The sequence below is a fragment of the Camelina sativa genome, chromosome 17 (assembly GCF_030686135.1).
Source record: "Camelina sativa cultivar CO46 ecotype springtype chromosome 17, ASM3068613v1".
Taxonomy (NCBI): Eukaryota; Viridiplantae; Streptophyta; class Magnoliopsida; order Brassicales; family Brassicaceae; genus Camelina; species Camelina sativa.
The window spans coordinates 35,017,748-35,035,334 of record NC_141896.1 but is presented as its reverse complement, the minus strand read 5'-3'; the positions used below and the strand labels follow the sequence as shown (position 1 = coordinate 35,035,334).

Sequence of the window (17,587 nt, the reverse complement as noted above, 5' to 3'; positions counted from 1 at the left end):
CCTAAAAATATAAATAATAAGTATTATTTAAAAAATGAATTAAAATTTTGATGGAGGTAAACAGTGTTACAAAAATATATTTGACGATTATATTACAAAAAAGTTTATTTCAACTGTCCATTTTTTTGAGAACACAACAAATATACATGAATATGTAAGAAATATTCAAACATTCAAATTAAAGAATGGAGATTGCTTATTTAAGTCATCTCAAACGGTGGAGCTAAAAACACAACAAATATACTTTATGTGAAGCTGTGATTGGCTAGGGAGAAATTTTTTTTATAGATATATATATATATATATATATATATATATATATATATATTATTTTTGTGTTTGGTTCCCATGACTCTCGTCGCTTGTCACTCACATCTCTCGTCTCTCTCTCTCTCTCTATCTCTCTCAGTTTTTTGAATGAACGGCGAAAGGAAGACCAACAAATTTACAGGAGAACCCGTGGGAAACTTGGCGTCCACTGGCTTTATCATCATCTTTAATGATGATGGCACCATTGGCGACGATCGGTTCATCAAATCGGAAGCATATTGTTTAACCAAATCAGAGATTCAAGTGGCCACATCTTCGATTGTTTGGTTCAGTGATCCTTTAATCTGTTTATCTTGGTAAGAATCTATCTGATTTCAATTGTAGGTTGTCATGCATTCGGATTAATTTATGTGAAGAAATTAGGGTTCAACGAATTGAATTGACATTGATATTAGGAAAATTAGGGTGCTATGTTGTTAGAAGTTTGGGAATTGGAAATTGATCTTATTGTCTGATTACCGATAAAAAACCTTGTTTTTGATTGACAATAAGAATCAGTGGTTTTTTGTAAGTTTTTGATAAGTTTAAAACGATCTTCGGTTTAAAACCTCGCTTATTCTCACTTGTTTATTTCCAGTTGTTTAATCTATATATATAAAGTTACCTTTCTTCACTCCTGGTGCTGCCACATCAGCCACTCCATTAATTTAATAAGCCTAGTTCTTTTTGACATAACCCACTAAGCAATTCCTATTCCTTTTTTTCATATTTTTTAAAAAGTCCAGTTTCATATTTCTTTAAAAATCCAATCCATTAGTAATACATGTTTTATATGCTGTAGAAACAAAACCCTTCTCCAAGAAGCTCCACTCCGCCGTTCACTGGTGTGCGACCTGAAGTGTCCCCCTGATACACAGGTTTTCACCCAGGGTATCAATTCCTATGCAGTTGTAGTACAAAGGGTTATTAATCCAAATGGTTGTTATGCTAGCAGATAAGATTTGATCAGAACAAAGCAAGTCAAGCCAAGCAATAATAGGGGTTTTGTCTAACAACCTAAGGTGAACAAAAAATAAGAAAACAAAAAGAACAAAAATCAAGAACAACTCGAAGTACCACACGATGCAGGTGATCGAGTACCTGATCGGGTTGGTGGTCGGGTTGATATAAAAATAGTAAACATCAAGATAAGAAAGCTCCTAAGGATGGGGTAATCGAATCCTAAGTATTCTTGACCAGTACAAATGCCTTACATGCCTCAAGCAAATATTTCCTAGACAATGAATCTCTAAAACTTTGTTACCACACTCTCGCACTAGCAACAATCAACCTTGATCACTTTCCTACCCAACTCTTGTTGGAGAAACATGACCAAGCAGGCATTAAAATCCGATTCATTATTGTCAGTAAACCCAAACTCATCTAATCTCTTACTCGGAGCGAGTGAACCTCTAGCATTGGTTGATTCAAGCATCTCATCTACACCTCTCGGTGGTAAAACACCCTAGATCTAATCTCAACCTCTCGGTCTGTTGAAAGCATTAAGAACACAAACATAAAAGGAAATCTATCAAACATATACAATCAAACTAAGGCATCCTAACCGATCAAGAACACAAAATCATCTATTCCATCCCTAGAAACTTTGATTCACTACTCAGATCTCATGGCAAAGAACATAAACCCAGAAATAATAAAAATTGCATAATCATAAAGATGAGAAAGAGATAAACGTTTTATTAAAAAGAAGCAATAGCAAAATGTAAACAGAATTCAAGTTGAAAGAAGAACAAAAACATGAAAAGAAATGCTAAGAAAAGAGTGGAGACGGCTCTCGCCTTCTGTCTCCCGAAAATAGGGTTAAGAGGGGATATTTATAAGGAAACAGGTTGACCTAGCCACGACAGCGGCCATGTCAGCAGGTATCCGACCATGCTACACGAGGTGGAACTCGAGCTCCCCTTCGGGTGAATGATCGGATAGGTGATCGGGTGGTTCCATTCTTCGATCTGGATGTATATACGCTTACTAAAACAGAGTTAACTCTTGAACCGCACATCCGATTGGACTCAAATCACCACATTTGGAAAGAAAACTCGATATCCTATAACTTTGATGAAGAACTCAGAAGCTGAATCCCACCGTAAAATCTTCATTCGAGTCGATATTTGCAGGTCTCGTCATGAACTCGACCAGGTGCTATGTGGTAATTATCGGGTGGTTTGGTCGGGTGCCTCCTTTTTCCTTCTTCATGCTTCTGTGTAAACCCTATAAATGTAACCAGTTCCTTCCTTGTGATAGCTGCAACTTGTTAACCCTTCTTTTTGCTTTTTTTAGGCTCTAAAGTACATGTTTTCATCCAAAATGTGCAAATGCAAGAATGCAACACCCTAAATGACCTAAAAGTGAATTCTTACAGTTAATGACCTAAAAATGCTAAGTTAAGGGTATAAATAATGCAAAATATGGACAAAAAAGGATACTAAAAATACGTAAATTAGAGAGTTATCAAGACTGTCACAAAAAGGATGCTAAAAACATGTAAATTAGAGAGTTATCAGGATCATATACATGCCACAAGGGAAAACAATATGTCCTAAACAGGACCGTCACAAAGACCAAACAATCTGTCCTCAACAGGACCGTCACAAAGACCATCTATCCCAAAGGACCGTCAGAAAGACTATCTGTCCCGAAGGACCGCCTAAACAGGCACTCTGGCTAAACAGCCCGCCACAAAGGCCATCTACCCCGAAGGACCGCCTAAACAGGCACTCTGGCTAAACAGCCCACCACAAAGGCCATCTGTCCCGAAGGACCGCCTAAACAAGCACTCTGGCTAAACAGCCCGCCACAAAGGCCACACATCTGGCTAAACAGCCCGCCACAAAGGCCACACAATGTCTAAAAAGACTGCCACACACGGGCACAATGACTCAAAAGTCCGCCACTAAGGCCACACAAGCCCTTCCAAGGCTCTCCACCGCTAAAATGGATAAATTCTAACTCACCTAAAATTTTCCATATTTAGCACTTTCTATTTTTTGGAAACTTTCCACTTTTGGAAACTTCTATTTCAGGAAACTTTCTCCAAAACTCCACATCACGAAAACTTTGTACCCCGAGCACCACCTCATCTTGTTACTGAGTCGCACAACAAACCACCCCAAGCGACAGAGTAACAAGAGAGATGGACTGGAATACTCCATTCGTGCTCCAGGCACGGATTATAGATGGGAACAGGCTAGACAAGTTCAAGTCGCGGCTTGCTTCTCATACCACTTCTTAAACCTTGTCTTCATCCTCACCTCAGGCTCCCAAGTCTGCTCCTCCACACAATCACAGTCCCAAAGGACTCTCATCAAAGGAATCTTCTTCTTCCGAAGTTCCTTAATCCTCCTCTCGAGAACCCTCACTCGTCTCACCTCCAAAGTCATGTTAGCCTGAAGATCTTCAGGAATCTTAGCCAACAACTGATCATCCTCACAGAGACACTTCCGCAACATAGACACATCGAAAACCTTGTGGAATGCATGCAAGACCTCAGGTAACTCTAGTCTATATGCCACTGGTCCAACCCGCTCAATCACTCTGAACGGACCCATATACCTCGGACTTAACTTAGTCTCAGTCAATGACCTGTTCGGACCCTGCAACATGGCCAACTTGAGGTACACTCTGTCTCCTACCTGAAACTCAAGATCTCTCCTCCTCCTATCAGCATAACTCCTCTGCCTATCCTGAGCCTCCTTCATGTTCAGCTTGAGAACCCGAATCTTCTCTGAGGTCTCCTGAACAAAATCTGCCCCATACATGCTCCTCTCCCCCACCTGAGTCCAGCATAACGTTGTACGACACGGCCTCCCATACAAAGCCTCATAAGGAGCCATCCCAATACTCGCCTGATAACTGTTGTTGTAAGCAAACTTTACCAGGTTCAGGTGATCTGCCCAATGGCCATCCCAATCCAAAACACACATCCTCAGCAAATCCTCCAACGTCTGGATCGTCCTCTCTGACTGACCATCTGTCTGGGGATGATAAGTTGTACTCATATGCACCTTAGTGCCCATCTCTGCCTGAAATGCCTTCCAGAACACCGAAGTAAACTTAGAATCCCTATCAGACACAATACTTGCTGGCACCCCATGCAACCTGACTATCTCCCTCACATACTTCTTAGCCAAGACCGCTGCTCCATCAGTCTTCTTAATGGCCAGAAAATGTGCTGACTTAGTCAACCGGTCCACAATGACCCAAATAGCATCAAACGTCATCGACACTGGCAAACCCACCACGAAGTCCATAGTAATCATATCCCACTTCCACTCAGGAATGGGTAGACTCTTCAGCAAACCGCCAGGAACCTGATGCTCAGCCTTCACTAGGTGACACACATCGTACCTCGCGACCCAACTAGCTACATCCTTCTTCATCCCGACCCATTGATAGTACCTCTTGAGATCACGGTACATCTTAGTCGCTCCTGGATGAATAGAAAACTTGCTCGCATGAGCCTCTCTCAGAATCTCCTGCCTCAACTCCTCATCCTTGGGCACACAAACCCGACTGTGCACCAAGATAGTTCCATTATCTGAGACCTGATACACTGAATCAACATCCTTTGAGGCATTCACCAGCCCCAAATCCTGCTGTTGAGCCAACCGCAACCTACTCAGAAGATCTGCTCTATTAACTGCTTCCAAACCCAACGGTTCCTATGAAACAGCACACAAGCTCAAAGCACTGATCTCTCCTACCAGAGACTCCTGAGCCGAAGCTACCCTCTTCCGACTCAGATCGTCTGCAACCGTGTTAGCCTTTCCAGGGTGATAGGCTATCTCCAAATCATAATCCGCCATAAGCTCCATCCACCGCCTCTGTCTCAAATTCAGCTCAGGCTGAGTGAATATGTACTTCAGGCTCTTACGATCTGTAAACACCTTTACCTTTGCACCATAAAGATAAGATCTCCAAATCTTCAGGGCAAAAACTACAGCAGCCATCTCCAAATCATGAGTAGGATAGTTGCCCTCATGCTTCCGCAACTGCCGCGAAGCATAGGCAATCACTTTCCCATGCTGCATCAGCACACACCCCAAACCAACTCTAGATACATCAGTATAAACCACATAGGGTTCTCCCTGCTCAAGCAAAGCCAACACTACCGTAGTAGTCAACATCTCCTTAAGGGTCTCAAAGCCCTCCTCACACTCCTGTGACCACACAAAAGGGACATCCTTCCCTGTCAACTTAGTCATAGGGCATGCTCTACTTGAAAAACCCTGCACAAACCTCCTGTAGTAACCTGCCAAACCAAGGAAACTCCTGATCTCTGTGGGATTCTGCGGTCTAGGCCAATCCCTGATAGCCTGAATCTTCTCCGGATCTACAGAAACCCCCTCTGCAGAAACAATGTGACCCAGAAAACCCATCTCACGCTGCCAAAAACTGCACTTGCTTAACTTGGCAAACAACTTCTGCTCCCGCAGCTTCTCCAAAACTCCCCTCAAATGCACTGCCTGCTCCTCAGGACACTTAGAATATACCAGGACATCATCGATGAAAATGATGACAGACACGTCCAGAAACTCCTGAAACACGCTGTTCATCAATCTCATAAACGCTACTGGTGCGTTAGTCAACCTGAAAGGCATCACCACAAACTCATAATGCCCATACCTCGTCCTGAAAGTCGTCTTCCTCACATTTGCCTCATCTATCGGTATCTGAAGATAACACGACGCCAGATCTACCTTGGAGAACCAACTAGCACCTTTCAACTGATCCAACAACTCATCGATCCTAGGAAGAGGGTACTTGTTCTTCACAGTGACCCGGTTCAAACCCCGATAATCGATACACAACCGGAAACTTCCATCCTTCTTCTTCACAAACAACACCGGCGCTCCCCACGGTGATACACTAGGACGGATGAATCCCTTACTCAACAAATCCTCTAGCTGCTTCTTCAGCTTCTACCATCTCTGCTGGAGCCATTCTATAAGGAGCCTTGAATAATGACATCGTCCCCGGTTCCAGTTCAATAGTGAAAGGATCCGAACAAGATGGTGGTAACCCCTGCAATGACTGAAATGTTGGGATTTAAGCGGAAGAAGTTGAGAAGAAGAGAATTGTCGGCAAGGAGAATGAGATAAAATGTTGTATTCCATAAGTGAGTATTACAAAGGTTTACATAAGACTATTTATACTAAGGGAAACTAGGGCTACACCCTTTATTACAAATCGCATAAGAGATAAGAGATAAGGAAAGAGAATTGGTTCTTCCCAAGAGTGAAAGCGACCCCTCCTTGTTTTCTTAAACAAAGCACAACCCGTGACTCCTCTCTCTCTTCTACTCTAACGGCTACAAGGAGGATCTCGAACCTTCTTATGGGCTTTAATGCAACCAGTCCTCCTCACTACTCCATATATTCGTAGGTGACTCGGCCTTATAGCATAACTGTATGGACGACCAATACTTGTTCGGACTAGCATGATCACTTGTCAATACTCCCCCTCAAGCTTAGCTAGGTGAAACGGCTAAGCTTGGAACCCATGAGAGATCACCTCATTAAAAACCTTAACATAGAAAACCACATGGGACAAAACTATGCTAAGGAAAAGAGTGTGATCTTCCATAGGTTAGGAGAGTTTCTCACGGATGTGTAGGGTCTACTAGTCCAAGCTTGCTGGAGATGTATTTGCAAATTTGATGACTAGTAGCCTTGGTGAAGATGTCGGCCAATTGGTCTTTGCTTGGAGTGTAACACGGTAAGACTACCCCTTCTTTAATCTTTTCTCGCACCTTATGACAATCTACCTCAATGTGCTTAGTTCTCTCATGGAAGACCGAGTTGGTTGCTATGTGTATCGCCGCCTTATTATCACAATGCATGGTGATTGGTTGATCAGACTCTACTCCAAGATCCTTAAGGAGGCCTTTGAGCCATGTGAGCTCGTTGGTTAGCTTCTTCATAGCCCTATATTCCAACTTGGCACTTGATTGAGACACAACTTTCTGTTTCTTCGACTTCCAGGTTACTAGGTTCCCTCCAATGAATGTGCAATACCCTGTCGTGGACCTCCTATCTATTGTATCACCCGCGTAGTCCGCATCACAATAGCCGACAAGTTCCGTGTTGTTGTTCTTTCCCATCCAAATGCCTTGTCCTGGACTACCCTTGAGATAACATAGGATCCGCTCGAGCGTTTGCCAATCAAAGTTCGTTGGAGCCTTCATGTGTTGGCTGACTTGGTTCACCGCATAGCATATGTCCGGCCTCGTGATCGTGAGATAGATAAGCTTTCCCACCAGCCTACGGTAGCGTCCCACATCTTTGTATGGTTCGTGCAACTTGTTAACTGGAGCACCGTGTGTTGGCTTCTCCCCCTTTCGCTTGACCTGGTGACCTTCCTCAAGTGGCGTTGACACCGGTTTAGCTCCTATCTTACCTGTCTCATGTAAAAGGTCAAGTGTATACTTCCTTTGAGAAAGAACAATCCCTCTGGAGAGCGAGAGATTTCTATCCCAAGGAAGTATTTAAGTTCACCTAAATCCTTAATATCAAAGGTAGAGTTAAGAAGAGCCTTAGTGGCACAAATACTGTCCTTATCATCACCGGTGATAATGATGTCATCTACATAGACGAGAACGACGACGTGGCCACCGTTAGTGCGGAGAGTGAACAGCGTATGATCAGCTTCAGAGCGCTTGAAACCATTCATGCGTAGTGTAGAGCTGAGCTTGTGGTACCACGCCCTCGGAGATTGTTTGAGACCATATGATGTGACCCGGAAACGCGGTCACGATACGGTTGCGGTACGGTCGCGGCTTGAGCTCTCGGTCAACTTTCAAACGATAGAACTTTCCTCGGCCGAGGTTCTGGACTTTGGATCTAGGAAAGAATCAAACGAGGGAAACGGAGTTTGAGGGAATTGAAACGAGCCGTTTGGGGAGATACGTCGAGAAGCCACGAATGGATCGGTCGGGCGGTACGGATGCAGAACGAACGAACGATCGACTACGGTGGAAACGATGGCGGAGACGATTTGAGGCGATTCAGTGGAGAACTCGAGAACTTATGAAAGACAACTCGGGGTGCGAAGGGGAAAGATGGAAGCAAAGTGAAGAGGGAAAATACGAATGGATCGAGAGACGACACAAGAGGTTTGGCTCTCCTCTTGATACGGTCTCTAACAAGGTCGAACCTGGTTCGAGGCTTGTTAGGGTTTTCTCAAGGTTCAATCCCGGATTGAAGAAAGAGAAGAGTGAGACAAGTTTCAAGAATCTCTCTTGAAGAAAAGTTTTATTTTCATACAAGTCTAAGGAGGAACAAGGGCTTAAGGAGAGTTTAAATAGCTAGGTCTAGATAGGAGCTTAAGGACACGCGGATTCATCTTGATCCGCACATCGTCTTTTTGACGTGTCCCCTTTACAAGAGAACACATCGCCACCTTTTGACTAAAACTCTTAGCCACAAACACTCTCCAACGTTCACAAACATAAGGATCAAAAGAGAATATTCTTACATTCAAAATTAAAGAGAGATAACCGCCTTGGCCTTGCGCGTGAAGCAACTTAGCCTTTAGGCGTTTTGCGTTTAGCTCCATGCCTCGTTAAAACCTTCTCCGGTAAACCCATTGGGAAAAACCCGGAGGGAGGAAAACGAGTACACTTCCTTGCTTAACGACTTGACCGTCTTCACTCTTGGGTAAGAGTGAAGACTAAGCGGACTGAGCCTTCGGAGTTTTCATGGGGGGGCTGGCTTTGGACGAATGTTCGGACAAACAGGTTGAGCCGCTGCTTGGCCGCCTTTGCTGAGCTCTTGGAACGTGTGGTGGCTCCGGGAAGGATTGTTGGAGCCTTGGCCGCGTCTGAAGAGGTTGCCCTGGTCGCGTCCGATGCGTCTTAGTCAGGCGTCTCAGTCTCGTCCGGCGTATCTTGGTCTTCTTGGCCGAGGTCGCGTCCTGCGATCACATCACCATAGATCGCCTTGTGAAGCCGGAGAACTTTACCCGGAGCAACAATGTGCTCTAAACCCGGTGGAGGATGTATGTAGCCTTCCTCGGTCAGTTCCCCCTGAAGAAATGCGTTCTTGACGTCCATTTTATAGAGCTCCCAAGAGAGGTTAGTGGCCAAGGACAAGACGACCCGGACTGTATGGAGTTTGGCCACTGGAGCAAAGGTGTCCGTATAGTCAAGTCCATAGGTTTGAGTGAAGCCGCGTGCGACCAAGCGGGCTTTGTAGCGCTCGATCTCTCCAGTGCTCAGATATTTAATAGTGAACACCCACTTGGAGCTGACAGCCTTTTTACCTTGAGGGAGATCAGCCTCGTCCCAAGTTCGATTCCGGATCATAGCCGTCGTTTCATCGTCCACCGCATCAAGCCACTCCTTATATTGCTTAGCTTCCTCATAGGTTTGAGGAACAAAGTGCTCATCAAGCTTACCGAGGAAGGCAGAGTGATCCGAGGAGATAAGGTCAAGCAAACACACGGCCTGAATAGGGTGGGCAACAGCCTGATTGTTATAGTAGACTCGTTGATTCTTTAACCTTTCACTACGCCGCGGTTGTTTTAAATGTTCACTGCGCCGAAGTGGTGGTGGAGATGGTGTGGGCTGGCCTGTCTCAGCTGTACTATCGTCAGGTGATAGATCAGGTGGTGTAGTCAAGGCCTCTTCGGATTGTGTCTCTCTTGGCTCTTGAATATTGTTCTCCGTACGGGAAGGAGAAGCATCATGAGTTCCTGGAGGTTCCGGTAATATTGTAGGCCCATCGGAGGGTGGTTTTGGTAGAGACGCCTCGGGATATGATGGTTTGGTGACGCCCAAATGGTCAAGGAGGAACCGCAAGTTGGCTGCCCGGTCAGTGTTGGATTGAGATAAGTCTTTTACGCCTTCCCAGTCCTTCTTATCATAATACCCTTGTTGTTCAAGAAACTTCACATCTCTAGAGACTAGTGTGCGGCCAGTGATCGGATCGTAACACTTGTACCCCTTCTGACTTGTTGAGTAGCCAATGAACATACTTCTAGTGCTTTTGGCCTCAAGTTTATTCCTTTGTTCTCCGGGCACTAAAACAAAACAAACACACCTGAACATGCGTAAGTGATCAAGAGAAGGTTTAACTTTGTTTAGTACCTCATAGGGTGATATGTCATTTAAGACTTTTGTTGGTGTTCGATTGATTAAGTAGCACGCCATCATGACCGCATCACCCCAAAAACGCTTAGTGACATTCGAATGAAACATCATTGACCGAGCCACCTCCATTAAGTGTCGATTTTTCCTCTCGGCCACTCCATTTTGTTGAGGCGTGTATGGACAGCTGGTCTGTTGGAGGATTCCATGCTTAGCTAGGTGCTCTTTGAGTTTGTGGCTTTTATATTCACCTCCATTATCCGATCTTAGTACCTTTATTTTTGCATTAAATTGATTAGTAACATAATTCTGAAAATTGACAAAGGCATCATAGACTCTATCGTTAGATGGTAACAAGGTGAGCCAAGTATATTTAGATTTCTCATCAATAAAGGTCACCAAATACTTGTTATTATCCCTAGATAGGCAAGGAGATGTCCACACATCAGAATGTACTAAATCAAAGCAATGTTCATAAATAGTACTTGATTTCGGAAAAATAGTCTTGCAATGTTTACCAAGAATACAAGACTCACAAGTGGAGTTATCAAACGAAACATTAGGCAACATCAATTTAAATGCACAAGAATGAGGATGGCCTAGTCTAGCATGCCACACATCACTTAAACTACTACTAAGATTCGAAGCAAAAGAAAAAGAATTAGAAGGGCTTGAAACTTTCTCTAGGACATAGAGATCTCCTCTACCATCTCCTTCTCCAAGAACCTTTCCACTCTCAATATCCTGAAAATGTACACTGTTAGGTCCGAAAATTGCATAACAATTCAAATCTTTAGTAGCTTTCTTAACCGATAAGAGATTCGAAGTAAATGAAGTCATAAAGAAGGCTTTAGAACTTTTATCAAACAATTTTAGTTCTCCTATTCCTTTAACCTGTACTCGATCTCCATTAGCAATAATAACATTACCTAGTGCCGGTTTTATGTTGTGTATAAGACTAGGTTTTGAAGCAAAGAAAGTGGTACCGGAGTCCTTTAGCACGGCAATGGACTTGATGAGGACCTCTAGGTCCGACTTTCTCACCAGGTCTCCAAGGGAAGCTGCCATGGCCGTGGCTGCTGCGTCTCCTTGTGAAGGATCCAACATTTGTCTTTAAGATGGCCCCTCTTCTTACAATGGTCGCATACCATTGCTTTCCGGTCCTCATGCTTGTACACTCCCTTGTTAGCCGTAGCCAAGTCCTCCTTACCGCTAAACAAGCCTAGCGACCCTTGCTCTTTTTGAACTTGAGAACACACATCTTCAAGAGTCGGAAGCTTGTCACCACGAAGGATGTGCTTGATAAGGTCGTTGAACGCCGGGTTCAGAGTGAGGAGGAGACCGAAAACCTTGTCTTGTTCCTTTCTTTCGTTGAGGATGGCCGGATCTATGGTGCTTGGCCAAAGCATCTCTAGTTCGGCCCAAAGAGACCTAAACTTGCCGAAGTGCTTTGTGAACTCCAAGTCTTCTTGGTGGAGACAGTTGATAGCCTTTTTGACTTCAAACACCCTGGTCAAGTTAGTCACGTTTCCATACACGTTCGCAAGTGTCTCCCATAACTCCTTGGCCGTCTCACAGTAAGAGTATGCTTCAAGGATTGGTGCATCAAGCGAATTCTGAAGAATGGCAAGCACGGTCTGATCTTCTTGGAACCATTTGACTTCCTTTTCAAGTTCAGCCTCCTTGTCTTCTTCCTTTCCTTCTTTACCGTCGTTCTTAGTGACTTTCTTGGGAAACTGGTCCGTTTCAACGTGGATCCATAGTCCCCGGCCACTCAACGCGGTCTTTGTGGTTCTTTTCCACAACAAGTAGTTGGCCTCCTTTAAGACCACCGGTGTAACAATAGGTTTGGTAGTGTGAAACAAGGTTTTGTATGTGGTGATGATGATGAATGTATGCAATGGTGAGATGTGAATGGATAGATGGATGGGTGTTTCAATTCCCCTTCTGCTGTTGCAGTATAAGAGGTATCAATCCTAAATGAGTGTTTGTGAACAATTAAGATATGTATATGAACCTAAGTTAAGCCAAATGCAAAGATTGTTTGTCACTACAATCCCTAAGATGAAAATGTAAAGATGCAGAAAGTAAAACTACAAGAACTAAGAACTAAATGTGAATGGAACAGAATGATTATGACTATATGAAGCTAGAACAGAAATAGAAACTACTATGATGAACTAATGCAAGACAACAATGAACAGGACAAAGAGTAGATGAAACATAAATGCAAATAGGAATGAAACAGAACAATCACAAATCATAAAGAAGAGTTCTGGGGATGAACTCGAGCAAGCACTCGACCGAGTGTAGGTCGAGTGCAGGGTCGAGCTGGATAAATCCGGGAAACAGAGCAACACAATAAAAACAGAGCAATGCAAATACGAATCAAACAACAAGCAAGCAACATGATTAAGACTTAAAAATCAATAAACAAAGAAGGCTTTGAGTAGGGATTCATGGGCTGAACTAATCATTGTGGTTATCTAACTTGGTCAACAAATCTCAAGTAAACTTTTGAGCTAATCTCTAGACATATAAATCTAAGACAAGTTTCTTCCACTCTCATGGCAAGAAACAATCAAACCTATGCAATTCTAGACTTGTTCTCACACAGTAAAGAATCTACACTAGCAGGCATTAAGCAATACATCTCATACCAAACAAGACTTCGAATCTCTTAGCAAGCCTAATGGTAAGCTCTAGATCTAGCCTTATCTATGCTCCTTAAACATTGGTGTGATGCTAAGATGCTTGAAATCAAACCCTAACCTCTCAGTTCAGGATCAGCATTAAGAACATCTAGCCTAGAAGAGATCTACAACAATCAAGCTTGACCAAATCACACAAACCACAAGATCAATCCAGCCTAACCCATCCTCAAGATCCTAAAGGACTACTCACAAGAACACATGATGAACACAAAAATCATAAACCCAGAAAATATTGAAACTTGCATCAAATGAAAGATAACACAAATATCTACAATATTGATGAAGAAATAAAACTCGAAATCTTTATATCTTGAAAGTTATGAAACCAACAAAATACAAGAATCTAGTATTTTCTCTCTCTCAAACAAGTACAAAATCTAAGGAAAATAAAAAGTGCAAAAAGAATAATTCCCAAAAGGGTAAAAACTAGGTTTAGGGAATATCTAAAAACTGGCCTCCTTTGGTGGCTGCAGGTACAAGGTTTTATATAGGAAGGGAGTGGAAGCCCTAAAAGTACTAAAAGACAAAATTGTCAACGGCTCGGTCAACTCGACCTGTGCTCGGTCGAGTGGCAGGTCGAGCTGACTTTTCTCGTGCAATCTCCACTAGGTCGAGTCCTCCTCAGCACACGGTTGAGTGTCTGGTCGAGTGTGCGGTCGAGTTGGACTCTGGACCTTGGTTCTTCAGCCTTAACTCTCTTGCTTTTCCTTCATGATTGGCTCACTTCTCCTCAGCATTGCTTCCATGCTCCTTAAGCTCCAAAATCATCTGTTTATGCATGAAAAGATGCAAATGCAATGCAACTAAACTCTAATGCATGATTGGTCCTAAAGCTATGCAATAATGGTTAAAATGGATAGCAAAAGATGCAAAAGATGTGAATAAACTAAGGAAAAACAAGGTAAAATATATGAACATCAACACCCCCAAACTTAGTCTTTGCTTGCCCTCAAGCAAATAAGCAAGACATAAGAAGGTAAGTGAGGTTTGAAAGTGGGATCTCAGCTCCTAAAGCTTGCAAATAGACCATCTAGAATCAATGTCCAAGTTACTAATACTATGATGCAAGTTGAATGAGCTGGAATTAAAGATTTTAGACAAGCATATCACAACCTTTATTGATTTGAGCCTTAGACATCCACAAGCATTCAAATCAACCATTTCCTTTAACATTCATTAAACAAGAACATGAATCAATTCTATGCAATGCTTAAACTCATTTGGCTTGGAAATAAAGGCTTTGAGACAATGATGGTCTCTCTTTAGAGTAGGCCTTATCAATATCAAGGTTCTCTCATGAAAATGGATTGAGGTTTAGAAGAATGCTAAAGGTAAGAACACCTAGACACATACAAGAAAAAAACCTTGTCTACCCAAAGGCACCCAAAGTGTTTATCCTAGCAATCTAAACCCAAATGATCCTAGTGCTACCCTTTACTTCTTCTTTTCTCTTTAACCCCTTTCTCTTTTGGTTTCCAAGTCTTAGGAGATGTTTTCTTATTTGATCTTTCTAGTGGGATGGGGGATTCTTACTTATTTGCTATGGTTCTCTTTTCTTCTTATTCTTAAGACATACAAGCTTTTTGCTAGACTTTTCTTTTTTTCTTTCTTTATTTTCTTTAACTAGAACCAATTTCAACAATCTCATACTTCCCATCCTTTCACTAGACTTTTACTTAAACACATCTCCTCTTAAAGACTCTACCCTTTTTCTTTCTCTTTTCTTTCTTTTCTTTTTATAACAGCCAAGTCCCAAACCCAACAAGTGAACCACCTAGTCCTATCTAGTTTGAAAAATGCAAACTAGAACTACACAAGGTCTTACTATTGTCAGTTCAAACTTAACACTTTCTACCAAGCTCAATCCCAAAACTAGGCCTCACACACTCAAGAATAAACAAGGCTTGAAAGAAGGTTTGGTTTAGGGGTAGGGGAACTGATCTTAATGATTTAATCAGCTACTTGGATCAACAAGAGTGGTAAAAAGGAGAAAGATGATCCAAATATGTATATGGTATCCATGAGTTTAAAGCAATGCACACATTGATAATTGAAAGTCAATATTAGGTTCTTATAAGTAGGAAATGGTTTCAAATCACAACATGCTTCAATTTAGACCAAATGCAATGCAAGAATTCAAGGCTTGGTTCAATCTTATGCTTCTAACTACTCAACTAGAATCAAAGTACTATTAACTTGGGCATTGATCCTAGTCTAGTGAATAAGCTAGCTAACAAGGCAAACTCATCATAGATCCCTAATGCAAATATTATACAATCCTACATGAAACATGCTAAACAAGATCCTAATATGCAATGCAAACTACATGAACACTCTTTTTTTATAAAGATTTTTTCAAAATTTTTCAAATTTTTATGGTTTTTCTATGCCTTAGATGCTTATGCAAGTGCTAACATGATGATGATAAAAATTTGAAATAAGAACACAAAACAAAATGTCAAATGCTATCTCAAACCCTCCCCCAAACTGAAATCACACAGTCCTCTGTGTGAAAGAGATTGGATTGAGGATTCAAGATCAAAAACAACAAAACACAATATGAAATGCAATGATATTTACAAATGAAGGTGATAGTGGTACCTTAGGGGTTGTGGAAAAAGTTGTCCACATCCATCTGCATGCTGTCATAGGAGTAGTTGGGGTCTTGTTGGTCACTTGGAGATGGACTTTGGGGCAGCTCGATGACGGCGATCGACCGCGACTCGGTCGAGTGCGTGTCCGAGTGGGGGGGTCGAGCTGGACCGCGAGTGTCAAAATGTTGACCTTGCGGCTGGCAAAACTGCTGGTAGAGAGCTGGAACCATGTAGTATTGAGGTGGGATGGGAGGGTAAAATGGATAACCTGGATAAGCAGCTGGAGGTGGGAAGCCATAGGGTGATCTGGGCTGGTACTCGGCCGAGTGCATTGGAGGTGCTTGGTCGAGTGGGTGCTCGAGTGACCCGGTCGAGTGCCTCGAAAATTGATGTTCTCGGGTACTTGAGCTCCTCTTCCTCTGATTTGGCTCATACATTGAAACTCTAGCTGGTTCCACAGGAATAGCAACCCTTGAAAGTGCTCTAGTTGAGCTACTTCTCCTCAAAGGGCTTGAATGGCTAGGAGATGAGTTTCCACTCTTCAGCTCATCAATCTCCTTCTTTAAGCCTTTGATAGAATTAGACATGTTGGTCACCTTCTTCTTCAGCTTATCAAACCTCTTTCCATGCCACTTGCCCCATTTTTGCAAAAGAGTCAACCTTTTGGCATTCTCCCTCACTCCTCTACTATCCCTTGATGAGGGCTCATAGTCTTCAAAATAGAACTGCTCCTCTCCATCAGCTACTTTTGCATTCCCAGCTTCCTCAACTCTAGGTTGAACCACTCCATCAAACCAATGCTCCTCAGCTGGCCAAAAGTCAATGTTGGCTCCTTCTTGAATGGTGGTGAGCTCTTGGTTAGGCAATATGAATTGCTTTTTCCAAGTGTTGGAAGCTCAAAGTTGAATATGTGGTTCCCTTGATGCATCTCCTTGGCTAGGATGAGAGTAGAAGTGAGGTAGCTTGAGTCAATCCATCTTGGTGAGACCCTTTCTCCTCTAAGTGGAACTTTAGCAGCATGAAGGATTGGAGTGATGATGCCTCCAATGGTAAGTGCTCCTCTTGACCCTTTGTTCTCCAACTTTCCTACCCAACTTCTCAATTGAATCATGTGGTCAATGAGCACCATTCCTAGATCAGTCTCCACTGTGCTCCTAACAATGATGGTACCATTCCTTGCTTGAAAGATCACTCCATTAAGAGCCAAGTCAATCATCTTTAGCTCTCCCTCATTGATGTTCCCAGTTTCCTTCCTTGCAAAGAAGGTGTTGGCAAGAGCTTTGTGGAAGTACCTTAGGACTGGGCTCCTTATCCTTGAGCTCTTGGAGTTGGAGGATGAGTAGAGCTTGTTGTCTCCAATGGTTTCCCACACAGCATACAACTCTTCTCTTGGAACCATCAAACTCCTATTGCTCCCAACCTCAAAACCAAACACATTGGACTCTGGACCTTGGTTCTTCAGCCTTAACTCTCTTGCTTTCCCTTCATGATTGGCTCACTTCTCCTCACCATTGCTTCCATGCTCCTTAAGCTCCAAAATCACCTGTTTATGCATGAAAAGATGCAAATGCAATGCAACTAAACTCTAATGCATGATTGGTCCTAAAGCTATGCAATAATGGTTAAAATGGATAGCAAAAGATGCAAAAGATGTGAATAAACTAAGGGAAAACAAGGTAAAATATATGAACATCATAGTGTCCATGAACAAGATTTGCGAGAGATAGAGAGAGAGAAATAAGAGTAGCGAGTATAGAATACGAGTAAACCAAGAATAGAGAGAGAAAGATTGAAGAAGATAGAGTATAAGAGAGAGTAAGAGTAGGTTTATAGAATCAAAGATCGAAAAACTGCTCTGATACCAT

General features: G+C 42.6%; 1 protein-coding gene and 1 long non-coding RNA gene across 2 annotated transcripts; one reads left to right on the top strand and one right to left on the bottom strand.

Annotated features, from left to right (window-relative positions):
• Window positions 1-350: 350 nt before the first annotated feature.
• Window positions 351-1,551, top strand: LOC147924741 (uncharacterized). The gene is made up of 2 exons (XR_015585962.1): window positions 351-626; window positions 1,112-1,551. It is a non-coding gene; the product is annotated as an uncharacterized LOC147924741 (long non-coding RNA).
• A 7,630-nt stretch (window positions 1,552-9,181) lies between these two features.
• LOC147924740 (uncharacterized) lies at window positions 9,182-10,300 on the bottom strand. The gene has a single exon (XM_087496930.1). The coding sequence runs from the start codon at window positions 10,298-10,300 to the stop codon at window positions 9,182-9,184; it is 1,119 nt and encodes a 372-aa protein (XP_087353056.1).
• Window positions 10,301-17,587: the final 7,287 nt, after the last annotated feature.